Source organism: Eublepharis macularius, chromosome 17 (assembly GCF_028583425.1).
Source record: "Eublepharis macularius isolate TG4126 chromosome 17, MPM_Emac_v1.0, whole genome shotgun sequence".
NCBI classification, from domain to species: Eukaryota; Metazoa; Chordata; class Lepidosauria; order Squamata; family Eublepharidae; genus Eublepharis; species Eublepharis macularius.
In genome coordinates this window covers 30,366,859-30,393,822 of record NC_072806.1, presented here as the reverse complement: position 1 = coordinate 30,393,822, position 26,964 = coordinate 30,366,859, and the positions used below count along the sequence as shown (strand labels likewise).

Genomic DNA, 26,964 nt, shown 5'->3' with positions numbered 1-26,964 from the left:
CACCTTCCCTAGACACCGTCCACAAATCTCCAGGAATTTACCAAATTGGCAACCCTAGCAGAATTCCTGTCATGGTTAATTATCTCATGTTAGCGAGAGATACTAATTTGAAGGAGAAAGCCACCCTGTGCCTTCTGAGAAGCCCTGTGTTATTCCTTCACATATGCTGAGCATATTAAATTAGGCATCAAAGACAGCAAAATTAAATGTATACAAGAGGGGAAATTTTGGTCGAATCAGCTGATCCCCCTCGGTGGTTGCCTTTCTGTAGCACGCAAGAACTAGCTCCAGCAAGAAGTCTGTTGTAGCAACAGCAATCACAAAGCACCTCTTCTTCCCTGTTTGTGGGAAAGGCCACAGACAGCCATGGCTGATGCTTCCAGAAGAGCTTCAACTTGGCTGCAGAGGGCCAGGAACAGCGTTGAGAATTTACAGGTGGACAATCACTGCCTCAGGTGGCTTTAAAAGGGGATTATACACATGAATGGAAGACAAATCTCTTTAGCCAGCTAGCTCAGGGCTATTGACAGAATCACCTGCTTCAAAGTTAGCCTGCCTGTGTCAGTTGCTGGGGGGAAAGGCACAGCTGGGCCTGTTAAAGAGAGCCAGTTTGGTGTAGCGGTTAAGAGCGCAGGACTCTGATCTGGAGAGCCAGGTTTGATTCCCCACTCCTCCGCTTGAAGCCAGCTGGGTGACCTTGGGTCAGTCACAGCTCTCTCAGACCCACCCACCTCACAGATTGGTTGTTGTGGGGATAATAATGGCATACTTTGTAAACCACCCTGAGTGGGCATGAAGTTGTCCTAAAGGGCGGTATATAAATTGAATGTTATTAATGTTGTTATTAAGTTCGTGCCCTGCTTGTGAGCTTCCTAAACATCCGCTGGTCTAGGTAGTGACTGTGGGAGGTAGCTAGTGGGCTAGTTGGTGCTTGTTTCCTCTAACAGGAATGGGAAGATTTCACAAAGGGGCTTTTTGATGCCATCCAGCAGCAGTTGAGAGCGAGCCACGTTAACTCCTTCCTGGACCTCTCTGAGGCAGAAAAGGTCTTTGTCTTACAGAAAGCCACCAAAACCATCCAAGAAGGTATGTCACCTCGGGGCACCTGGGCTGGGCCAGAGACAGGTGTGTTTGTCACTTGCCAGAATGCCAAAGTGGGTCCGGAGAGGTGATCCAGACCCAAATGGCAGAAGAGTGGTTTTATGGCTAAAATGTCAGGCAGGTTTAGGGGCAGTTGGGTTCAGATCCTATGAAACTCTCTGGATCACCTTGGACCAGTTGTTCTCTATCAGCTGAAACTTGCAGGGTGTTGTAATAGCAAAATGAAGGAGGGTGGGGGGAGAACTCTGTACACTGCCTTCAGCTTCTTGGAGGAAGAGCAAGATTTAAAAAATGAGAGTAAGTAGGTTTAGAACATACACAGATAAAGCATACATACATGGTAAAATACATGTTGGACAGATGGGGCTGTGAATGTCCAACGTTTCAAGGATGAGGTGATACATGAATATAAGCCATTAGGAAGGCATAATACCTGTGTGTAAAACTTCAGAGGTCACACTTTAGAAAAGTACCCTAGCCATTATAATACCCTTTTTCATTTCGTAGAAAAGAGCTGGAGGAACTCATTAGCACAACTCATTAGCACAACTCATAGCATATGCCACGCCTCTTGCCATCACCAGACGTGTGTCATTAGTATAGCTGATTTGCATATGCCACACCCCCTGACATCACCTATTCTGGTTGTTTTGGACCCAATCCTGCCATTCAGGCCAAAGTTGGGCCCAAAATGGCAAAAAAGGGGCTGAAAATTGCTGAAAAGGGGCCCAAAATGGTCAGGATTGGGCCGCTGATGAGTGGGAGAGTGATTCACCACCTGTCAGAGGCCCGATCCAGGCCGTTTCGGCCCCAATCCAGGCTGAAATGGTCCCAAAATGGCTGAGAATCAGGTGGGCGGAGCCACTTGACATGTGACCTCTGGGGAACTGCCAGAACTGCGTTCCTGCGCATTCCCCCTCAAAATGAGCCCTGATGATACCCTTGTGAAAAACTGAGCCTCAAGCAAGAAGAACAAAGACTTGTGGTACCTTATAAATAACACATTTATTTGGATATAAAACTGTCATTTATGAAAATGGGCAGCTCACGTCACAATAAATTCGTTAGTATTTTCTGGTGCCATGAGTCTCTTTTTGGTTCATGCCAAAACCATAATCTTTCAGTGCCATGAGGGAAATTCTGGGCAACATGAGGCAGCAGCCACAGCCCTTTTGGTGGTAGCGGCTAACTCTTAGGCCCAAATTAGAGGAAAAACATTGGGGCCAAGGAAAAGATACGTATCTTAGACTTAAGAAATGTATCCATGGCTGTGGAAATAGGGATAAGGCAGTGGGGAAACAGATTCCCATGATATGGAACAGGAATGCCAACTCCTGGATGGGAAATTCCTGGAGATTTGCAGATGGAGCCTGAGGAGGGCAGAGTTTGGATAGGGGAGGGGACTTCATCAGGATGTAATGCCATACAATCGGCTTTTTTGTCAGCAGGAACAGGGTGGAACAGAGTTCCGGCACCTCTTGAAAATGGTCACATGGCTGGTGGCCCCGCCCCCTGATCTCCAGACAGAGGGGAGTTGAGATTGCCCTCCACGCATCAAAGCTTCCATTTTCTCTGGGGGAACTGATCGCTGTAGCCTGGAGATCAGTTGTAATTCTTGGAGCTCTCCACACCTCTTCTAAAGGCTGGCAACTCTAATCTGGAATCATTAATACAACCACGACTAAGGCAGATGGAACTTTAGGTGGAATTCTCCCAAGGTGGGAGCGATCCTTGCAATTGATAGCTGCCAGCTAATTTTCTGGATTCCTCAGGTGATGCCTATAAGGCTCTGACGTCACAGGTTAGCACTTGCTTGGAGAAGGAGATTTACCACCAGATGGCTCAGGAGATGCGATGTGGAGGTCCGGTGACAAATAGGATGCCGTTGTTCCTGACACACATTGAGGATGGCATGGTATGTAACCTTGGGCTTGGCTTGTATTCTGAAGGGCAGCAGGCCAGGCAGTCTGGTGTCTATACTTCTCATCTAGGGCCAGACACATAAAAGTACAAGGTGTGTAAATGCTATGAAAAACAGGGAGAGGGTTGAATTTTTCACCCCCTGCAAGGTCACTTTGAAAATCCTGCTTCTGCTTTGTTTCTTTTTGTGCAACTCGCCCCCACCTTTATTTTCTATTTCCTTAAAACAATTTTTTCTGTTAAATTTTCACACTTTCATTGTTATTTTAGCATACAACATATAAATGGCATACAACTCGTAAATGTGTCAGAGAAACTAACAAGTGGGGAATAATTGCAGCAAAATGAATAGGCTTACAACAAAAAGAATTGAGAACAAGCAAGTTCCCATCTCTTTCCACTGGCTTGTCAGTGGCTGAAGTAGGGGAACGCACGCAGTGAGCAGAAAGCATCTCTCCTCCAAGTTTAACAAAAAAAATCTGCCTCTAACCTCAGCCCTACAATCAGGCCCCCTTAAAAATAAGGAGCCTACAAGGGAGGAGAAAACATCAGAGTAGGGTTGCCAGCCTCCAGGTAGTGGCTGGAGATCTCCCGGAATTAAAACTGGTCTCCAGGCCACGGAGATCAATTCACCTGGAGAAAATGGCTACTTTGGGGGGTGGACTCTATGGAATTATGCCATGCCGAGGTCCTTTCCCTCCCCAAACCCCACTTTCTCCAGGTTTCACCCCCCCCCCCCCCAGATCTCCAGGAATTTCCCAACTTGGCGCTGGCAACCCTACATCAGAGCCTTTTGGCTGAGCAGAAGAGGAAATTTCAACAGGCATGGCTTTTAAAAATTACCCTGCTTGGTGAAGTCTGCCAGATTAAATTCTCTTTTCAAACCAAACCTCTGAGAGTACAAGGACCCTCTACCCTCCATTGCATGTGGTCCCGCTACTTTAAAAAGTTAGGCATATGCCTACCAAGTATGATGTTGGTCCCAAAGGGGCTGAAGATATATCTTATATAAAGGGGTGAAATGGTATTTTAATTAGACTAACTTTGATGCAAGAGCAAGCAGGTAACTCTTTGTCTTAGATAGAATCTAACGTCCTTCTCACATGCAAGGCATTTAAGTAAAATGTATGACTTAAATGGAATGAAAATGCTGAGTGAAACCTACAAAATTAACATCAAAGTTTAAAATAAAGTTTTAAATTGTTTTGGACCAAGAGCAATTGCAAGAGAGGATGAAAAGTGCACTAGCTAACAAACGGGAGCCTGAAATTTATTTATTCATTTCGTACCATCCTTTTCTCCTCAAAAGGGACCAAAGTGGTTTAACGTAGTTTCCCTCTCCTCCATTTTATATTGACAACAACCCTGAGAGGTAGGTGAGGCTGAGTGTGTGTGACTGGCCTTAGGTCACCCAGAGAGCTTCCATGGCAGAGTGGGAATTTGAACCTGGGTCTCCCAGATCCTAGTCTGACAACGCTATAAATAGACAAACACACACAATTTGACAGAGACTTGTTAGGATAAGAGATTGATATAATTACTTGTGGTTTTTTTCCAACTTGTGATGCTGGCTTTTGTAACACAAAAATCTAAGCCTTCTAAGAAAGTAGCCTAAGCTAGAAGTGACAAATTACACTTGAATGGCAAGTGAACAGACTCACGTGTATTCCTCCCTGTTCACTTGTGCTCCACTTGCGCAAGTGGAGCGCAAATGAACAGGGAGGAATACACGTGAGTCTGTTCACTTGCCATTCAAGTGTAGTTCGTGATGAAGTGGAGTGCAAGTGGAGCGCAAATGAACAAGGAGGAATACGTGTGAGTCTGTTCACTTGCCATTCAAGTGTAGTTCGTGATGAAGTGGAGTGCAAGTGGAGCGCAAATGAACAGGAAGGAATACGTGTGAGTCTGTTCACTTGCCATTCAAGTGTAGTTCGTGATGAAGTGGAGTGCAAGTGGAGCGCAAATGAACAGGAAGGAATACGTGTGAGTCTGTTCACTTGCCATTCAAGTGTAATTCATCACTTCTAGCTTGGCCCTAAGTCAAGCTTCTAACCCAGCTCTTCCCTGATTGGCCGCTGACCTCCAAAAGTTTCACAAGGAGGCCCTTTCCAGCCTTGCTACCGGTGAGCCTTTAAATTGGAGGTGCCGGGCATGGAAGTTGGACCCTTCAAAGCTCATACTGTGCTCAGAATGTTGGCCCCTCCTGTGTATTAGGTTGCTACAGGAAGTGGTATACTTCTGAGTTTCACTGAGCTCTTTGCTAGAGAATGCAATTCTGCAGCTTGAAAAATTCTGTGCAGCTTGAAAGTGTGCCGTCTCCTGAATGGATCCAGTCAGAGGTGTCCTTGTAGACAAATGTGTCCATCCATTCAGCCACTGTTAATTTTCTACCCATTTCTTTTCAGATGACCTTGCTAGAGAAGCGGCCGGATCTGAGGGGGAGGCTCCACTCACTTTTTAACCAGACTTTACCTGCCCGATTGCGTGGTCTGATGTGGAGGCTGTACCTGTCTGACGGGAAGGGTATCACAGTCACTTTATGAGTTTCTGGGTTCAACATCACCATCTACCTAACTGTGTACCTTCAATGAGGCTGGGTTGGGGTTTTTTTTAAGCGTTTCTAAATTGCTTTGTTCTGCCTATCTTTGCAGCAAAGTTAGAGTATCTTTCCCAAATGGCAGCACATCGAGCCACATCCTGGAAGGACCGAGAGATCTCTTTGAGGTGCCAGGCCCTTCTGGATTCTGAGCCAACTTTCAAGGCCCTGAAAGATAGCAAAGGTTAGCAAAGATAGCCAGGATCACATGGGAATCCTAATGAAGTTTGGAGTCACGTAATAGTTTTTCCATGAGTGTAAAAGGTGTCATGAAACAGGCCTTGTTGGCTGTTGGCTGTAGTGTGTGCGCGTGCGCGTGCGCGTGCGCGTGCGCATGCGCGTGCGCATGCACAGTCATCACATGATCATTTATAACAGAGAGCCAGTTTGGTGTAGTGGTTAAGAGCGCGGGACTCTAATCTGGAGAGCCAGGTTTGATTCCCCACTTCTCCCCTTGAAGCCAGCTGGGTGACCTTGGGCTAGTCACAGCTCTCTCAGAGCTCTCTCAGCCCCACCCACCTCACAGGGTATTTTGTTGTGGGGATAATTATGACATACTTTGTAATCCGCTCTGAGTGGGCATTAAGTTGTCCTAAAGGGCGGTATATAAACTGAATGTGGTTGTGGGTTGTGGGTTGTGGTGGTGGTGGTGGTGGTTGTTAAACTGGGTGGGTGGGGTAGAATCTATACTTTGTCAAAAGATGATAGAAACACAAAAAAATGTGTCCAAGCCATGAGAAACAAAACCTCTTATCATACAAGGGGGCTCTGGATAATAAGCAATTCTTTCTCCTGTCAGTTGCAGCCAGACACCTGAGGAATGTACTCTCATATTACCACAAACTCCACGGCACATCCACCCCTTTGCGTGAGGAAGATTATTTCCTACCAGTACCTCTGTTGCAAACCATCTTGGACACGGCTTCCCCCAGTGTCTTGGAGTCTACGGTCTCTGTTTCAGCCCTTCTGGTTGAAGAATTTCTGACTTTCATGAAGCTCCAACCATGGCTTCCAAAGTGCTGCACCTCCCAGGTAAGGGAAAGCTCTCCCCTTTTAAGGCAGTTGCTTCTCTTTCCAAGGATAACCCAAACAAGGCACTGTAGCTGTGCAACTGCTATGGCATATCCATTTAGTATACTAGTTTCCATATTTCCAGGGGTGCTTCTCCAGGTAGTGGTCAGGGGCTAGGAGTGTCTTTGATTCCATAATACTGACTTCTGTGCCCTGACCTGGATAGCCCAGGTGAGCCTGATCTCATCAGAAGATAAGCAGGGTCAGCCTTGGTTAGTAATTGGATGGGAGACCTCCAACTAAGCCCAGGGTTGCAGAGGCAGGCAATGGCAAACCACCTCTGTTAGACTCTTGCCATGAAAACCCCACCAGGGGGTGGCCATAAGTCAGCTATGACTTGAGGGCATCTCCTCCACCACACTGACTTCTGCATGAGCCGGAAGGGGTCTGTAACAAGAGAAAGGCCATGCAGGTGTTTACCAAAAAAAGAAGACTCTGCTTACGTACTGGGCAGTGCTTATGTAATAAATCAAATGGATTCTATCTTCTGTTTCTTGTTCTTATCCAAAGGAATCACAGGGCATAAGGCAAGACAACAATACAAACCACTGTGAATATAGCACTTCCCATGTAAAGACTAAATGGAATAAATGTTGTATACAAAATATAAATGAGTAGTGTATTAATTATTACAATGATCTAAATACATCCATCAATATGGAAACTACATTCCAAGCATCTCATTCCAAGCATTACAAACAATGCCCATAGTATGATCAAGTTCAATAAACTTTGTATATTCTGCCCTCCCCACATCAGCAGGCTCAGGTCGGATTACAACCGCTATAATAATTAAAAATACAAATACCTTTAAAACCATATAAATATTTTAAAAACATACAGCAGCAGACTTCTCCAAAAACCATCACCCAACCATCTCCAAAAGTATTTAACAAGGCTGGGTGGTAAATGCTTCCAGTAGGAGGGCACGTTCTCTTCAAGTCGGCCGGCGGGGATGCCCAGCCAGCGTCAACCGCACGTTGTCTTATGGAAACTGACATTATTTACCATACTATGGATATTGTTTGTAATGCTTAGAATGCAATTTTGATATTGATGGATATATTTTGATAATTGTAATAATTAATACAACATTTATTCCATTCAGTCTTTACTTGGGAAGTGCTATGTGCACATAGGGTTGCCAGCTCCAAGTTGGGAAATTCCTGGAGATCTGGGGGGTGAAACCGTGAAAAACCTGGAGAAAGTGGTGTTTGGGGAGGGAAAGGAATTATGGCATAATTCTATAGAGCCCACCCGCCAAAGTAGCCATTTTCTCCAGGTGAACTGATCTCTGTGGCCTGGAGACCAGTTGTAATTCCGGGAGATCTCCACCCACTACCTGGAGGCTGGCAACCCTACGTGCACAGTAGTTTGTATTGCAGTCTCGTTCTTATCCAGCATGCCTCCCCCCCGCCAACCTCTCAGAACTTCATAACCAATTATGCTGTTAAAGGGACGGAGCATAGCTTTATATGTAGAAAGTCCCAGATTCAACCCCAGCAATTCTAAAACAGGGTTAACATACCTGTAACTTATGTTCATCGAGTTCTTCTGTGCTGACACACATGGGACTGCGCAGGCGCAGGCCAGCCGCCGGAGAATTTTCTAGAGCTTCCATGGCTCCGAAGGGGCCGTTTGTCGCGCGCCTCAGCGACCGTTTTCCCGCCCAAACGGTCACGTGATCCTCCAGCGACCAACGGCCCCTTCCCTCAGTTCTCCCTTGCCGCCGCTTGACCAACACACTTCAGCCGTAACACCTTAAAAACACCAATTTCCGTTACAGCCATCACATTATTGTGCATTGGAGTTCACAGCGGGGTAGGAGGGAGGGTTGTGTGTCAGCACAGAAGAACTCGATGAACATAAGTTACAGGTATGTTAACCCTGTTTTCATCTTCGTTCTTCTGTGCCTCCACACATGGGAGTGTACCAAGCTTCACACAATAAGGAAGGCGGGGGTGAAGTCCAACACAATTTTATTAAGCAAACAAGATCAACAATAAATAGATATGCATATATACATCTATGTAAAAATACTGTGTAAGGACACATAAATATTCAATATTTACATATATACACACCCCCAGGTACATATATACACACTTTCACTCAAGGGTACCCAACAGGTACGCCAAGAAAGCCATTCCAAAACTCCCTCAGGAAAAAAGGGAGTGTAAGACAGCCTTGGCCACAGATACATCCTGCTCCGCATTGACATCAACGGCGTAATGCCTGACAAAGGTGTCTGCAGAGGACCATGTGGCTGCTTTACAAATGTTAACCAGGGGCACCCCCCTGAGGAGTGCCGAAGAGGATGCTTGGGACCGCGTGGAGTGGGCTCTGACATGAAGCGGGCAAGCCACCCCTGCCAGGGAATAGGCCTTGCTAATGGCCGACACAATCCACCTAGACAGGGTCTGCGAGGAAGCCCTGTTACCCCTGTCCTTGGCCCCAAAACATACAAACAGGTGAGGACTGGAGCGGAATCCCTTCGTCCTATCCAGGTAATAGGCTAGGGCCCTCTTCAAGTCTAGGGTATGGAGGGCCTTTTCCCCCTTAGAGGAGGGTTGAGGAAAGAAAGCAGGCAGTGAGATATCCTGCGAGAGGTGGAAGGCGGACACCACCTTGGGCAGGAACTCAAGGCAGGGACGCAGGACCACCTTGTTGGGATGAAACACAAGAAAGGGAGGGTCAGACCGCAGTGCAGACAGTTCACTGACCCTTCTGGCCGATGTGACGGCCACCAAGAATGCTACCTTGTAGGATAGCATATCCAAGGGGCATGTAGCCATCGGTTCAAATGGAGGCAACATGAGACGTGAGAGCACCAAGGACAGCGACCACTGAGGCACTGGCGCTGACACAGGTAGGTAAAGATTGTACATGCCCTTAAGGAATTGGCGGGATTGTGGGTGAGAAAACACTGTAGCACCCTCAACTCGGGTGTGAGCAGCTGATATCGCTGCCAGGTGGACCTTGAGGGAGGAAGCCTTCAAGCCCAGGCCACGCAAGTGGCACAAATACTCGAACACAACCCCCAAGGGACTGTTGTCAGGCACCACCCCTCTGGCAAGTGCCCAGAGCTCAAACCTGCGCCACTTGGCCGCATAAGCGCGCCTAGTGGATGGCCGACGAGCATTCAGGAGGACCCTCTGCACCTCGTCAGTAAAGCCTATCAGGGAGGAACGATCCGCCAAGCCGTTAGATGCAGCTTCCTGGGATCGTGGTGGACTAGGCTCCCGTTCAGGAGAAGGTCTTGCCGAGGGGGCAGACTCACATACGTCCGTTGGGACATCCGCAGGAGCTTCGGGAACCAAACCTGCCGTGGCCAGAAGGGGGCCACTAGGATGCAGTCCGTCCCGTCCTCCTCTATCTTGCACAGGACCCTGGGAATCAAGGGGAACGGAGGAAACATGTAGTGCAAGCCCTGCGTCCACGTAAACTGGAAGGCATCCCCAATAGAGAGGGGGTCGCTCCCTGCCCTGGAACAGAACGTGTGGGCCTTGGTGGTCGCCGCAGTGGCGAACACATCTATCACTGGATGACCCCACATCTGGAAGATCGGCCCAACGCACTCTACGTTCAGTTCCCACTCGTGTTCCAGTAAAGGGACCCTGCTGAGGGCATCTGCCCGGGCATTGTCCGACCCAGCCACGTGTATAGCACGGAGCGACACGCCGTTCTTGATAGCCCACTGCCAAGTGAGTGTGGCTTCCCGGCACAGGGCCATGGACACTGTGCCCCCCTGCTGATTCACGTAGTACATGGCAGTCGTGTTGTCCGTCTGCACCAAGACCCGACGATTTCTCAGCAGTGCTGTAAGAGACACAAGTGCGAAACGAATGGCCCTTAGTTCAAGCACATTGATATGGAGGGTCTTTTCCCTGTCAGACCAGACATCTTGCACCGACACATCACCACAGTAAGCCCCCCATCCCAACAGAGAGGCATCAGTGGTAACCGTGATGTCATGGTGTTGATACCCGAAAGGGGTCCCTCTAAACAAGTTGTCGTCAGACAGCCACCAGTCCAAGGAGGAGAGGATGACCCTCGGGATAGAGAATTTGAGGGACGGAGGGTGCAGTAGAGCATCATACCTCCGCACAAACCAGTTCTGTAGAGGGCGCATACGCAGCCTAGCGAAAGGCACCACAGAGGTGGCCGCTGCCATATGCCCTAGTAAGCACTGGATAGTGCGCACAGACTGGAACCGGTTCCTTTTAAACACGGCCACTAGACCCTTTAGGGACCGAGCCCTCTCCAAGGGGAGCAGGGCCCTACCCTCCACAGAGTCTAACAGTGCACCAATGTAGGACACCTTGCAGTTGGGCACCAGTTTGGATTTCTCCAAGTTCACCAGGAGCCCCAGGCGTTGGCAAGTGCTAAGTACCAAGCCAATGTCCTGCACCAGCCTAGACTCTGATTCAGCCACGATGAGCCAGTCATCGAGGTACGGAAAGATGGTACAGCCTTCTTCCCGTAGGAAGGAAACCACAGGGGCTACACATTTAGTGAACACTCGTGGGGCAGTGGACAGGCCAAAGGGGAGCACCTTATACCGGAAAACCCTTTGCCGGTAAACAAAGCTCAGGTACTTCCTGTGCTCCTTCCGTATGCCCACGTGAAAGTATGCGTCTTTTAAGTCAAGAACCGCAAACCAATCCCCCTGTTTCAGCAAGGCGATCACAGCCGCCAACGTTACCATTTTGAATTTGGTCACCTTGAGGAAGGCATTAAGGCCCCTCAGATCCAAGATGGGACGTAAGCCCCCATCCTTCTTAGGGACCAGGAAGAACCTAGAGAAGAATCCCTTTACAGAGTCCTCATAGGGCAATTCTTCCACAGCACCTTTGGCCAAGAGCGACACGATCTCCGCATCCAGCTCGGCCATAGTGTTATTGACAGCTGTCAGGGGTGAACTGCATCTAGGCAGCTCAACGAACTCCAGCCCGTATCCCAGTTCAACAATAGTTAAGACCCATGAGTCAGATGTTATTGACTCCCACTCAGAGAGGAGTGGACTAAGTCTGTCCGAAAAGTTCGGGGATACGGCTGGCGTGACCCGTCAGTACTGCCTCCCGGTGCCCTGCTGATCCTTCTGCTGGGCCGGTTGTTGTGCCGGACGAGGCTTGAAGGGCCGACGCCTCCTCTGCTGTTGTGCGGGAGGGTAAGGCCGCTGTTGGTAGGCAGGATACTGCTGGTAGCCTGGCCGCTGTTGATGGTATCTGCCCTGGTAATGGTAAGGACCAGATCGGGGAGCGTACCGTGACCTGGAGGAGGGCTTATCCGCTGGAGCCAGGCCCAAAGACCGCGCCGTCTGCCGGTCCTCTTTCTTTTTCTTCAGGGTCTCGTCGGTCGCTTTGGAAAAGAGCGAGTCCCCCTCAAATGGCATGCTCTCCACTCTGGAACGCACCTCTTGGGGCAGGGCCGTAGACCGCAACCAGGAGTGGCGCCTGAGGACCACCGCCGAAGCCATTCCTCTAGCAGCAGTGTCAGCAGCGTGGCTTCCAGCGTTCATCTGCTGCTTAGACAGCCTCACAGCCTCTGTCTGCAGAAGGGACACCACAGCCTTCTGCTCAGGAGGGAGGTCTCGCGTATAGGATGCCAACTTCTCCCAGAGGTACAGCTGGTACCCTGCCATGATGGTCTGATAGTTGGCAATCCTCAGACCTAGGGAAGAGACGATGTATTGGCGCCTGCCCATGGCATCCAGTTTCTTGCCCTCCTTATCAGCAGGTACCGAGGAGTGACCCGATCGCCTGGGGTTGAACTCCTCTGTGACCAAGGAGGAAGGTGGAGGGTGTTTCACCAGTGCCGGCCAGGTACCCTGCTTGATCTTGTAGAGCTGCTCAATCCTCTTGGATGTTGGAGGTTGATCGCAGGGCACCTGCCACACCTTCTCCACGATTTCCTCAAGACCCTCGAGCATGGGGAAGCCAACATATGCCGGGTTGTCTCCATAAATGCGCTTGAGGAGCTTGTCCTTGGTCTGGGGAACCGCCGAGGAGATGTCCATCTCGAGAGCCTTGGCCATCCTCGCCATCTGGTCGGCGTAGATGCGGAGGTCCTCGAATGGCGAGTCCGCAGATGGTACAAGCTCTTCAGCCGGCGATGGTTCGGACCAGGACTCCGACTGGTAGCCGCCAAAGCTCTCCACATCCTCCTCATCGGAACCGAGCTGGGATTCCGGAACCTGGTGCGGAGGGGGAGCCCACGTCGACCTCGATGTCGAAGGCCTCGGTTCCGACACGGAGAAACCTGCAGGTGCCCCTTCCCACTGGCAATGGTATGGCGAGGGGAGGTAGGAGGCCTGTCGATGTCGGGACGCAGTGGACCGGACCGATCGGACACTGTCCCCAGACCGACGTCGCTCACGACCGGCAGCTGGTGGAGACGGACGGGCAGGCGACGGACGGCTCCGACGAGGAGACGGGCTCGGTTCCAGCCTCGGCGACCGAAGAGCAGGCGATGCTCGGATCCGACGGCGCGGGCTCGGCTCCGGTCCCGAAGAGAATTCTGCGGGCACCGTCTCGAAGGCCATCGGATCCGGCACCGGCACGGAGATGTCCTCTGGCTCCGGGGAATCCAGATGAGGGGAAGGCGTGTGAGGAAGCACGATGACCTCTTCCTGGGGAGCGGGATGCGGCGACCGGTGATGTTTGGTCTTCTTCTTCTTCTTCGCCGGTTCCGAAGAAGACCTCGGAACCGACGCGCTCCTCGCCTTCGAAGGGGACCTCGGCCTCGATCTCTTAGATTTTACCGGAATCGACCCGGTCGTCGGTTCCGATCGGGGACTCGGTGGACGGATCCTCGGTTCCGATGTCGGTCTCGGATCCGACCTGGTGGAAGATGCGCTACGGGGCGGCCGCACCGGTCCCTGCGCTGGAGAGGCCGCTCTCGACGCCGAGGCACTCGGGGGACGCGATTTCGACCCCGACCTCGCGGAGGCCACTGAGCCAGCTCCGGAATGCCGTTCGGCAGAGGGGCTAGGGCCGGCCTTGGAGGAGGGCAACGGGGCGCCTCCGGACATGACCTTCTGCCACAGGGAGGAGTTAAGACGGGCCTTGCGCTCCTGTCGGGCCTTGCTGGTGAAGCCCTGGCAAATCTTACAGGCCGTTACATTATGGGTCTCCCCCAAACAGAACAGGCACAGTTCATGGCCATCGGTCTTGGCCATTTTAGTGTGGCATTGGAGGCAATGCTTGAAGAGAGCCTTTGAGGCCATCTTCAGGGGCACGCAAAAGGAAGGTCAACAAACAGTCCGAGTCAAATTACCGAGTCCACAACAAGGTCCAAACGAGATCCGAAGAATAGTCGAGGTCACGAAGTCCGAAGTCAAAAGCCAAGCAATCAGTCAGAATAAAGCACGAAGCAGAAAAGCACAGAGCAACGAAGCTCACGTTCTCTCCAAGCGGCGGCAAGAAGAGAACTGAGGGAAGGGGCCGTTGGTCGCTGGAGGATCACGTGACCGTTTGGGCGGGAAAACGGTCGCTGAGGCGCGCGACAAACGGCCCCTTCGGAGCCATGGAAGCTCTAGAAAATTCTCCGGCGGCTGGCCTGCGCCTGCGCAGTCCCATGTGTGGAGGCACAGAAGAACGAAGATGAACTAAAGATTCTCTATGTAGGCATCCTGATCTTGCAGCTGTAATGGTGACAAATCCATTTTTGTACTCAAGATAATTGAACAGAACAGAAATTGCTGGCAATGCCTGTTTTGTCTCAAGTTAGATGCAGAATAAAAATTGCATACATCGTTTGTTTGCCGTTTAAAATGAGCAGGATTCTGAGTAGTTTTGTGCTATGCAGTTGGCGGCCATAGTAGTCACAGTTGGCGCAAGCTCACAAACAACGTACAGGCCTGCTTGAAGCAGCAACACTGAATGCTCAACCATGTTTGCCATTTATCAAATGTTTGAAAATGTTCTAGATTACATTGCAAATTATTTTTGCATGGGCATTCTCACATTGATTTCCTGTGGCTTCCCCTTTCCCCTCTTGACAGGGGGGAAATTAACTTACAAAAATAACATTTCTGGATAAATTGCACACACATGCTGAATGTCCTTGGGCTGGAATTTATTGTAGTTTTCTTTAATGCACAGACGCATTGGTAATGCTGTTAGTTGCCCCTTTATACTTTGCTTACACATTCAAAAGACAGGTCATGTGGTCATCAAACAAAATGAATTAAAACAGATGGACAAATCTACACTCTGTGAATTAGTTTTACAACAGTTTCACTGTAGGGATTCACCCAAAGGATGTGAAGAAATCTCTCAGAGGTCCTAGTGCATCCCCACAGCCCTGTACAGAAATTCCAGGGGTCTCTAAGTAACTACTCTAAAGCCAATTTAGTTTGTCTTTATATACCTTTAGACAGGGCTTTTTTTCCTGGGAAAAGAGGTGGTGGAACTCAGTGGGTTGTCCTCGGAGAAAATGGTCACATGACTGATGGCCCCGCCCCCTGATCTCCAGACAGAGGGGAGTTGAGATTGCCCTCTGTGCTGCTCCAGCGGTGTGGAGGACAATCTCAACTCCCCTCTGTCTGGAGATCAGGGGGCGGGGCCACCAGCCATGTGACCATTTCCAAGAGGTTCCGGAACTCCATTCCACCGCGTTCCTGCTGAAAAAAAGCCCTGCCTTTAGAATTTCAGATAGCATCCTGGCCTCCTTTCTTTCTTCCTGGCTCCCAGCGTAGGCTGTAGTTTAGCAGACTTTGAACAGGTATATTGTGGGGATCAAATATGATAAACCCATTTATGCTGCTCAGAACCCACCCAAGGATCAGCCATTATAAATGTAACAAACAGCTGTTGGGCTCCCGCTTGAACTAAGGATATTTAGGTATCTTGAGATCATATTTGTGTTTTGACTGTTTTCATAAAGTGTTGCAGTTGTATTAATGGAGTTTTGTAAGCCAGCTGGAGAACAATGGGCAATACTCTATTATAGTGATCAGTTAGTGCATTCATCAACTCTGATTTGTTGGAATATGTGTGTGTTGCAAGGTCTGACATACAGTCATTATGGGGTTAATGTGTTTACCTACCATGCTGTTGTTTAGATTGACCTGGAAGAGGACCTGGCACAGAGCCAATAGCCTGGACGCCCGGAAACTGAAGGGTGTTTGTAAACTGTTATTGGTCAGTAGGTCAGGTGATTTTCTTTGAGGGTCAAGAAGACAGGGGAAGAATTTCCATTCCTACTTACCTCTTTGTCTGTACTCATGGTCAGCCAGATGTAGCCTTAGGCTTCGTTATTTTGTAGCAATCCTGTGTACCTTTTCCTTTAGAAGTAAGTAATTTTAAAAGCAAACTGACGCTCTGACTCTCTGTTGATTCAAGATCCATTGCACCTCTGATTTTAAGCTATTTTTAACCCTTTTCTCCCAACATGATTTACTGTTCAGTTGTGGTTGTTTCTGTTCAGGATCCCAACAGTGCTAGCATTCTGGAGGAAGTAGCCTCATTGCTAGAAGAAATGGACAGAGATCTGGCAAGGTTCCTGCAGAGCATGTACATACAACCAGGTAGTTGTGCTTTGCATTGATTTATTAGTGGGAAGAAAACTAATAAACTCCACCCCAGGAAAACAAAAACTATCAAAAGGAGACTTGGAAGTGGACCTAGAGCAGGCTGAATTAAGCAACCCCTATTGTGCTACAAGTTTGTGCTGCAAGGGAGGTTACTCAGCAGTTCAAACATCGGTTATTAGCTCACCTGTTGCTTCCTCCTGAAAACCAACAGTAATGTGGGAAAAAACAATTGGTAAACTGACACCAGGTACATGGAGGGCAGAGCCAAGCCAAGACACTGCCAAGGATAGAGCTTGGTTATGTTTGCTCCAGGCCGCTAGCCAGGGCCAGATCGAGGGGGGGCAGGGGGGGTAGTCTGCCCCTGGCGCTTCCAAAAAGGGGGCGCTGGGTGGAGCTGCCAGCCACCAGGAGCGTGCCAGCTGAGCGGCCACCTGCACCATTCGCCTGCCCCGCAGGACAGGGAGCACGTGGCAAGCTGGCCGCCCTCTCAGCCGGGCAGGCGAATGACACGGAGGGCTGGGAGGCCGCCCGCACCACTCGCCTGCCCCGCTGAGGGGGCGGCCCGCTTGCCGCGTGCTCCCTGTCCTACTCGGCAGGTGAGTGGCACGGAGGGCTGGGAGGCTGCCCGTGCCATTCGCCTGCCCAGCAGGACAGGGAGCGCACGGCAAGCTGGCCTCAGCAGGGCAGGCGAGTGGCGCGGGCGGCCTCCCAGCTGCCTGCACTGCCTCCGCTCAGCTGGTGGCTTGCCCGCCCTGCATGATGATGTCACGGAAGTGACGTCATCATGCAGTGCTGGGAGCACGCACGCTGCACACACACAAGAGGGCAACCGGACTAGCAACACTCTAGGGCAGGGGCCCAGCAGGGAATTTCCTTGTAAGTTAAGCAGCCAGTCTTCCCCTGAACACTTCTCTTACACGCAATCTAGTTATGGCTGTCTAGGTGGGGAGGAGCTGAGATCTGCAGGCACAGGTGAATGGGCTGGGTCTGTGGATTAGCAGCAGGCAACGGGTCACTCTGCCCATTATTTTTCAGAGGAAGACCACAAAGAAGCCCTACTAAGGGGAGTGAGACATGTGCTCCAACCCGCCCTTGGCACTCTATTTGTGGGTAAGAGTCAAACAAGACGGGCCCTTTTTTCGTCCTTCATGCTCTTTGATTCTGCTATTCCCTGCCACCATAGTAAACCTCTGGTGTTCAACTGATATTCACTGGCGCATGCTTTGTCCCTATACTATGGTATTCCCATTACTATGTAACGGATGTAAAAGTTGGACAGTGAAGAAAGCTGAGAGGAAGAAAATTTATTCATTTGAAATGTGCTGGAAGAGAGTTTTGTGGATACCATGGATGGCCAAAAAGGCAAATGAGTGGGTTCTAGATCAAATCAAGCCTGAATTCTCTCTAGAAGCTAAAATGACAAAACTGAGGCTATTGCAGTTTGGTCACATCATGAGAAGACTCACCAGAAAATACAATAATGCTAGGAAAAGTGGAAGACCGTAGGAAAGGAGGAAGACCTAAAATGAGATGGCTTGACTCAATAAAAGAAGCCATTCCTTCCAGTTTGCAGGATTTGAGCAAGTCTGTTAATGATAGGATGTTTTGGAGGATTTTCATTCATAGGGTCGCCATAGGTCGGAGGCAACTTGACAGCACATAACACACACACTGTCTTTTTTATAGGGTATCTGAGCATGGACACCGTGCTGTACATCTGGGACCAGATCATCTTGGGCCTTGAGCAGCCCTCTTATAATTGTCTCCCAGCATTTGCTACAGTTTTCATCATCCTGCTCCGAGACCAGCTTCTCAAATGTCAGTCTGTATGTAAGCGCCATCCTCTCAAAGTCTAATGAAAATAGTCCCTTTTTTTTTTTTTACAAACTACACAAACAAAGCCAAAACCAAGATCTAATAGGTATAAAAGGCGGAATAATAACCAACCGTGTCTTGAATATATGGCTCAAGATAATAAGTTAAAAGGGAGAAAAATTACCAAAGTATATTTGCAGGTGCGAGGTACATGTAACAATCAGAAATAGCAATATTACCAAAAAATCTAATTATAATATAAAAATATGCAATTCCTCTATCTTGAAAGCGTAGAAATAGACAGCAACAGCTAGGACGTGGAAATGTTAGCACTGGTTGCTTCTTCCACATGTGAATGCACTGTCATACAGGAACAAGAAAATAAAATGTCTGTGTGTCTGTCCATCCCTTAATCTAATTCTTGCAATTCAAAATTTAACAGGAATCTTATAAACAACTTTGCACTGTAGAATTCTAAGCAAATTATCACATACTACAAAAAAACTACATGTAAAATGTATGTCAGACCTGAATTAAGGAAAAGCCTGATTATAGCACAATTGTTTTCTCCACTGGCAATGTGGAATGAAGAGTGAAGATACACATAGCAAGGCTCTCTATATAAGGCTTAACAGAGCAAAGCTGCTTGCCTAGAGAACAAGCTTCAAAAGACTGACTTAAAGAGGTTTAATCAAAGTAGATGGTGATGCAATGTTCTTTCTGCAGTTAACCAACAAAAAATGACAAAAGATAACTCGTTCTATGCAGGGGTGCCGTTGTGCCTAACCTGGAAACTACAACTGGTCCAGAATGCAGTGGCACATGTCTTTACCAGGACAGCATTTAGGGCACCGATTCAACCAGTGCTATGCCAGCTATACTGCTCCCTGTTGTATTCCAAATCATGTTCAAGGTTTTGGTCTTCAAAGCCCTTAACAGACAGGGACTGACATACCTATGGGACCGCCGTTACCTATACGTCCCCTGGACAGCCTTGTGCTTAGCTGACAAACAGCTGCTGGTGGTCCCCGGCTCTAAGGACATCTATCTGGCCTCAACTAGAGCCAGGGCTTTTTTGGCCATGGCACCAACCTGGTAGAACTCTTTGGGACCTGCTACACTTCCACAGGGCCTGCAAAACAGAGATGTTCCACCGGGCCTATGACTGAGGCCTGACGATGTCCCTCCCTGACCACCATGCTCCCACCATGCTGTGCTGAGAGCAACTGTTCCACCAATACTATTTGCACTTTATAGTTCTAGGACAGCCTCTTATGTGAGCATTGATGCCTCATGTGTTGATTGTGATGTGTTACGGTTTTAAGAGTATGTTGTAAATTTGTATCTAGATACTGTTGTGAGCCACCCTGAGCCTGCATGCGGGGAGGGTGGGATATAAATATAATAAACTAAACTTCTCTAGCTGGCGGAATTAGTAAGAACAAGAAACAATGCTACGGGTGCAAGTCCTTCTGTGGCATAAATCCACAGGAGCTGGGTGATGGGTGCGTCCAAATTATTTCAGTTCTGGCTACCAACTTTCTATTTCAGGTGGACATTATCCGTGTTCATGACAAACCTCTGTTTCTTACAGGCTTCCTGCCATGCTCACGTGCTCCGTTCCCTGCTCCCTTGTTCTCTTTCCCTTGCATGTGTTGCACAATTGATGAGTCTCTGAATTGTAACAGTCTTTAAACAAATACCAGTTTGCCATGACATCCAAATTTATCCTGCTGGACAAACTGAAAAACAATAACAAAAAAATTAGCAGTGAAATAGATAGCAAAAGATCCAAATGATTGACAATAAAACCAAACGGCCGATAAGCATCCCACAGAAAACTCCAACCATCAAATTAACAGGGTCCTCTCAAAAAGAATGGATTTCCTAAAGGTCATAAACAGAGTCAAGCTTCTGGCTTCTGTTGGCAAGCCAGTTCACAAGGTGGAGGCTGTTATGTACTGGGTTGAGCTTCAGGCTAAGTTAGGCTCCTCATGCCTTATTGTTGACAGCAGCTAGTCAGTCCACAGAAATAAAGACCAACCAAAGGGCTGCAAATCAGTTACATTGTATTAGGGATGCCAGACGCCCCAGCGGGGGCAGGACATGCCCCGCCCCTGCCCCCACTTACCTGGCCAGCGGCGGGTGCACTTTCCATGCATGCTCTCCTGTGGTGCTGCGTGCTCCTGTGCACAGCAGCAGCCAGGATCAGGCCCGGCCTGGATTGGGGCCGCTGCAGAGCGTGGGAGCGCTCCTGCCCTCCACAGTGGCCCAAAACGGACCAATTTCAGCTCAAATCGGGCCCGTTTTGAGGCGCTGCGGAGTGTACTCCTGCGCTCTGCAACGGCCCGAAATGAGCCCGATCCGTGCCAAAACAGGCCCAAAATGAGCCAAATTTGGGCCAAAAATGGGTACGGTTTAGGCCGCTGTGGAGGGCAGGAGCGCTCCCGCACTCCGCAGTGGCCCCAATCCGAGCCATGTGATGACATCACTTCCTGGAAGTGACATCATCACACGGCCGCACGCCCACACACCCACACCCCACCGGGAGGTTGAGAGGGCCTGGCAACCCTACATTATATATAATTGATGCAAATAAGGATTCTAGTTGTGTTTGTTCTTATTGGTTACTGTTTGAAAGGGGTGTGGGGTTTATGTGTATATATTTACTCCTGTTGACTCTGTGCTGTCTGTCTGCTTTTGGTCTTCAATAAAGATGTTGTTATGAGCTGAAATCACTATGAGCAGAAATCACAACACATAATAGGGGCCACCACTGAAAAGGCTCAGGAGGAAACCTAGACTGTTCTGACAACACTTGAAAGCAGCACAAGAAATAACTATCTATCTGACAAGCACAGTTTGATGGTTTTCTTTTGATCTATAAGTTTCCTGGAGTCCCAGTTTACCTTGAGAAGGCTTGGGGGGGGGCACAGGCCAACCTGAGGCTACTGGAGGCCATACCTGTAACCAGACTTGGAGCATATATTATCCAGCTAGTGACCCCTTTGGTTCTGGGGCCAGTGCAACTGGCAGACGGTGCTGCTGTGTTGGACCAGGCAAGGGAAGAGAGAGAGGCTCCCACCTTGATCCGAAGCCTGGCCAATCCAGAGACTGTATATTGCCTGCTAATCACAGGGGCTGATGTGCATCTTGGTTCCCACTCTGAAGAGAACTCCAAATCCTGAACAAGCATAGCTCAGTGGGCTAGGCAGCAACCTCCGATTACGAGCTTTCTGGTTCAGGCCCTGGATTTCATGACAGGGAACTCACTTTCTCTAAGACTCAAATCATTTGCTTGCTTGTCTTTTTTCTGCAGACGGCTGAATTGGAACTGACGCTAAAAGCTCAGGGACTGACCTTGTCCATGCAAGGTTTCCAAGACATGATCGGAAAACACTTTTTTGAAGAACTCTACCAACATTTGCAAAGAGACAGCCACGAAGCCTTCCCGATCCATGATCCCACCCAAGGTGAGTTGATTGTTTACCCTCTCAGGTTATCTCCTTCCTCGTTCTTGGTATCCCCAAACTAGCACTTTAGAAGAACTGCTGTTGAAGAACAAATCAAGTAATCTTTTTATTAACTCTCAGATGTATTAAAATCATTGGACTAGCTGTGGAACAACAGTTTTATGAGAAGTTTGAACTCCACCGTGGCTTCTTATAATAACAACAACAACAACATTTGATTTATATACTGCCCTTCTGGGCAATTTAACACCCACTCAGAGTGGTTAACAAAGTATGTTATTATTATCTCACAACAAACATCCTGTGAGGTGGGTGGGGCTGGGAGAGCTCCTGGAAGCTGTGACTGACCCAGCTGGCTTCAAGTGGAGGAGTGGGGAATCAAACCCAGTTGTCTACATTAGAGTCCCGGCACTCTTAACCACTACACCAAACTGGCTCTCCAAATACCCAGCTGTTCTTCACGCACTCTTAGACCCACCCATTAAGGGCTGAAGAAAGTGTGGACATAGCCAGGACTCAAAATCCCGCCATTATCCCTGTTTCTCCGGACTCCTGGCAAGAAACATGATGATATCTGGAAAGATTCAAAGACAGGTGTGGCTGTCCAACTGTATCTCCAAACACATTTTGAAATTTTGGATGGGGTGGGAAACGCTTGTTCTCGCTCATCTTTTAAAACTTATTTTTCCCACTTGAGCTTTTCCTCCATGGAACTATAGAGGCTCCCAAACATCAGCACCTCCACGGACAAGGCCAGAAGACAGGAGGAGAATGAGGTACCTGTGAGGGCCTTTCTTGTTATAAACAGTTTGGGTGAAAGGAGAAAAGCTTGGCTTGGCTCCTGTGGCATTTGTAAAAGGAAACTCAAAGATCCAAGATGCAAATCACAAAAAGCAGATCCTTCACAGTTTCTGATTTAGTCTGAAAGTAATATCCCAACTAGCTCAGCTGTGTTCATTGTGAACGTCAGGGACTTTCTACAGTCCTTTTTGGCTCTGCAGCTACAAGTTGCCTCTCCTTGGCTCGAAGAAAACACAGCCAGGCCGGTAGAGACACTGCCCCCGCCCCCGTTCTAATTACAACTGGGCTTGTATTTAGAATCATAGAATCCTAGGGTTGGAAGGGACCTCTAGGATCATCTAGTCCAACCCCCTCCACAATGCAGGGAATTCACAAATATCCCCCCCACACACACACACACCCAATGACCCTTACTCCATGTCCAGAAGATTGCAAAACACCATCAGGATCCCTAGCCAAACTGGCCTGGGGAAAATTGTTTGTATCTTGTATCTTTTACATGCATGCATAACTGACACTTTATCACAAGATTATACACTCTCCCACCCAGGCCCCCTCAGTGTTTGTTTAACAAGACAGTTCAGTTCTGCCACATAGAACATGAATATTCAGTCTCCACGGAGTGGAAGAGAAATCTTAGATAGCATCCCATGACTTAAATGAACATGACCTTCCCAGGAAGATCCAGAGGACTTTGCCGTGTTAATCTGTAGTCACAAAATAGTAGCACCAGTAGCACCTTTAAGACTAACCAACTTTATTGTGGCATAAGCTTTTGAGAACCACAGCTCTCTTCATCAGATGCATCGCCAGCTTTCGAGAACCACAGCTCTCTTCGTCAACTGCATCTTCGTTAGATGCATCGTCAGCTTTTGAGAACCACAGCTCTCTTTGTCAGAGAGCTGTGGTTCTCGAATGCTTATGCTACAATAAAGTTGGTTAGTCTTAACGGGGCTACTGCACTCTTTACTGTTTTGCTTCCTAGGAAGGAATGTACTCTTGCCTCTAAGGCAAGGCTAAGCTGCAGAACTGCTCTGGGGGCTTTGAAATGCACCAATTGCTTCTCTTGTTCAGCGGGAAAAAATATTTTATTGGACTTGACAACATAAAATATTTTTTCCACCACACCAATTGCATTTCTGCCTTTTCTTGTTCTGTTTACACCAGCCCTCTCTTCTGGTCTTTAAATCAAAACAGTGAGACTCAAGGTGGATTACCAAGTGTAAAACTATGCAGTTGAATAGCATGAGACATCCCAGTAAGCCAGATTCACCCCAAATAGAGCTGTCAGCTCTAGCTTGAGAAATTCCTGGAGAGCTGGAGGGTGGAACTTGGAAAGAGTGCAGTTTGGAAAGGGACTTCAGCAGGGTATAATGCCACAGAGTTCACCCTCCAAATCAGCCCTTTTCTCCAGGAAAACTGATCTCTGTAGCCTGGAGATCAGTTTTAATTCCAGGAAATGTCCAGCCACCACCTGGAGGTTGGGAGCCCTATCTACTGTGGGCCAAGGGATCCGCTCCATCCAAAAGCAACCTCAGTACTGCTCAGCTTCAAGGAAAGAACTGTCTTCTTTGGTATTGACTGTTTTCCCTCCATATCACCAAGTCCCATTCTAACACTTGGAAGGTACCTGGAAAAGAAGGCCTACAGTAGCGTTGCCAGGTCCCCATACCCTCCCACCGGGAGAGGGGGAGGGACCTGGCAGTTACACCTCATGCTGGCAGCAAGGTCCTCTTTATGCACGTTTGCAAAACGCTCCCGTGCTTGTGCGATGATGTCACCACTGGAAGACGTCATCGCGCTGGCCATGGGAGTGCTCCTGCACTCCATGTGGGACCTGTTTGGGGTCCAGATCAGCCCCAAACAAAGTGCAAGAACACGGGCAAGCAAGATGGCAAACTCCTGAGAGTTTGCCCGCCACTGGTGGGCACCTGAGAACCCTAGCTTGCAGGTGAATTAACAGCCAGGCAGGCCTGTGCATGTGGGAAAGGCTTTCTTGAGGCCTACAAGCGGGCTGATGCATCCCCTACAATAGGGTTACCAGCTCCAAGTTGGGAAATTCCTCGAGATCTGGGAGGTGAAACCTGGACAAACCTGGAGAAAGGAGTTTGGGGAGGGAAAGGACTTTGGCATGGCATAATTCCATAGAGTCCACCCCCCAAAGTAGCCATTTTCTCCAGGTGAACTGATCTCTGTGGCCTGGAGACCAGTTGTAATTCCGGGAGATCTCCAGCCACTACCTGGAGGCTGGCAACCCTACCCTACAACCATGATACCACTCCACTACACCAGATTGGCCCTTGTACAAGGATGGGAAGAGACCAAGACAGTGGGGGGGGGGAACCACATTCAGAGAAGCAACTGAAATGTGTCTTGGTTTTCAGGGAGGAGCGTGTGTTGCAACAGAGACAACATGGGGAAAGAATGAGAGAGGAAGAGAAGCTTCAAACCTTCAGAAAAGAAGAACTAAAGAGGTATGGCCCCAAACAACCCGGCTGTAACATTTCCAGCCCCACCCCACCCTGCTTTTTGGCTTGTGAAGGCTCTGCTCTGCTCAGAACTTATGCATTAGGCTAAGTATTACACAGACTGGGAGCTATGGTTGCCAAGTCCCCTTACCCTCTGGGTGGGAGGTGGGAGACCTGGCACTTACCTCACTGCTGCCCTCACCCACGCTCCTGGCCTGTGCAATGATGTCACTTCTAGGAAGTGACATCACCACACAGGCCATGTGCCACCCTTGGGAGTGCTGCCGGGACTGCGTGATGGTCGGGCCTTGGAGTGCTCCTGCACTTCTCAGTGGCCCATTTCAGCCCAAATTGGGCTGGATTTGGGCAAAATTGGGCCACTGCGGAGCACAGGAGCACTGCTGGGGTGATGCGATGGGCCCTGGAGTGCTCCTGCACTCCGTAACAGCCCAATTCAGCTCGGAATCAGCTTACTGTGGTGTACAGGAACACACTGTGCCACCTGGGAGCATGCCCCAGGAGGCGTGTTCCCCCACCAGCCAGGTAAGGGGGGGTGGGGGCAGGGGTGAGTGGGAGCAGGGGATCCCGTCCCCCAACATGGGACTGGCATCCCTAGTGGGAGGAGCCTAACCACATAGGGGCCCCATCTGTGATGGCATTAGCTACATGTTATCCAGAGCAGCCTTCTGCAAACAGTTTTAATGGAATTGCAGGCAACAGGACACACGATTACTGCAGAATTTAGAAGCAGCCACAAGGAAATTTGAAATGCAGAAATCCCACCTGGAAGAGCAACTGTCACAGGTATCCTCTTTCAACCTGGAATAAAGTGGAACAGGCTGCAGAAAGCTGTACATAACTTCAGCCCAGTGTTCACTTTATGCCTATGTATCAAACGATGAGAACGAAACTTGAGAATCTTTCCTGCCAAACTTTTTTACTCTCAAATTTTATCTTCCAGGAGAGGCAGTTTCGTTATGAAATACAAACCACAGCACAGAAGCAGATCAGCAGGTTGCAAGATGAAGTCAACCGACTTGAAGAGTGGAAGATGGTAATCACACCCCATACTCCCCCCCCAAAAAACAGGAGTTTGAATGAACAAATTTACTGAAAGGTACCAAAGGTGTTTCCAAATAAGGTCATTCTCTAGACACATGTGCTGCTTGCATTTATTTTCATGGCTGACCCTTATGTGATCTGTAATACAAAAACAGATCAATTTTAGACCATTTTAACTGTTAGAAATCGTTCGCCCCTAAAAAAACCTTGAAAAGCAAGGTTGCTGAAAATTCTCTAGCAGAAAGCTCTAATACCCCTCATAGAGGTTCCGTGGGGAGAGGGAAAGATAGGTAAACCAGTTTAGCTCTCTAATGTAGATGTTGTAATGAGCTTGGAAGGCTGCTGGGGATGTGTGGATGGTTGTCCTACATATATGGCTTGTCATCACTGAGGCACAGTCTGTCTCACACACACACACACACACACACACACAAAATTGAATTTTAACAAGGTCAGGACAGGGAGGGGCATGGGAAGGGGAAATCAACAAACACGCTAAATACTCTGCTTGCAACATTACATATAATTTGATACTACAAATAGGTAGACTGTGATGGTTAAAACAAATTATTTTTTAGCCTTTATATCCTTAATATACTCAAGTCTTTGTGCTTCTTTTTAACTCACTCATAGAATGAAGTCCAGGGCCCAGTAAAGTCCTCTTCCATTTGCCCTTTCAATATTGAGGTCAATTTGTCCATTTCTCCACTCTCTATAATCTTCGCCACTAGTTCTTCTTGAGTAGGCATCATTTGACGTTTCCAATAATATGCGAATAGAATTCTAGCTGCCGTTACTGCATGTGTTATAAAATATTTCTGATCCTTACTAAATTCATCTGGCATGCAATTCAATAAAAACAACTCAGGTTTAAAAGGTATTGGCATCTGTAGAATTGTTTGGATCATTGTATGCGCTATTACCCAAAATTTATGTATATCTTGACAAGTCTACCACATGTGATAAAATGTTCCTGTGTGTTTTCCACATTTCCAACATCTATTACAGTCTGTCACACATGATAAAGGTCTCATCTCAGCAGCAGCTGTATCCCCTAACACTACACTACAAAATCCTTGGGTCATGACCACACCCACCACCAGGGCTTGTGATCAGATA

General features: G+C 48.6%; 1 protein-coding gene across 2 annotated transcripts in view; it reads left to right on the top strand.

Moving 5' to 3' along the window:
- Positions 1 to 363: 363 nt before the first annotated feature.
- Positions 364 to 26,964, top strand: part of LOC129344406 (uncharacterized) — a 34,615-nt gene continuing 8,014 nt past the window's right edge. For both annotated transcript variants that reach the window (XM_055001016.1, XM_055001017.1), the window contains exons 1-14: positions 364 to 435; positions 948 to 1,086; positions 2,874 to 3,016; positions 5,427 to 5,544; positions 5,673 to 5,801; positions 6,417 to 6,649; positions 16,121 to 16,220; positions 17,262 to 17,336; positions 17,913 to 18,052; positions 21,361 to 21,514; positions 22,212 to 22,290; positions 24,700 to 24,789; positions 25,497 to 25,587; positions 25,745 to 25,837. In XM_055001016.1, the coding sequence (XP_054856991.1) occupies positions 367 to 435; positions 948 to 1,086; positions 2,874 to 3,016; positions 5,427 to 5,544; positions 5,673 to 5,801; positions 6,417 to 6,649; positions 16,121 to 16,220; positions 17,262 to 17,336; positions 17,913 to 18,052; positions 21,361 to 21,514; positions 22,212 to 22,290; positions 24,700 to 24,789; positions 25,497 to 25,587; positions 25,745 to 25,837 (1,653 nt within the window). In that variant the 5' untranslated portion in view covers positions 364 to 366. The remainder of the gene's footprint in view (positions 436 to 947; positions 1,087 to 2,873; positions 3,017 to 5,426; positions 5,545 to 5,672; positions 5,802 to 6,416; positions 6,650 to 16,120; positions 16,221 to 17,261; positions 17,337 to 17,912; positions 18,053 to 21,360; positions 21,515 to 22,211; positions 22,291 to 24,699; positions 24,790 to 25,496; positions 25,588 to 25,744; positions 25,838 to 26,964) is intronic.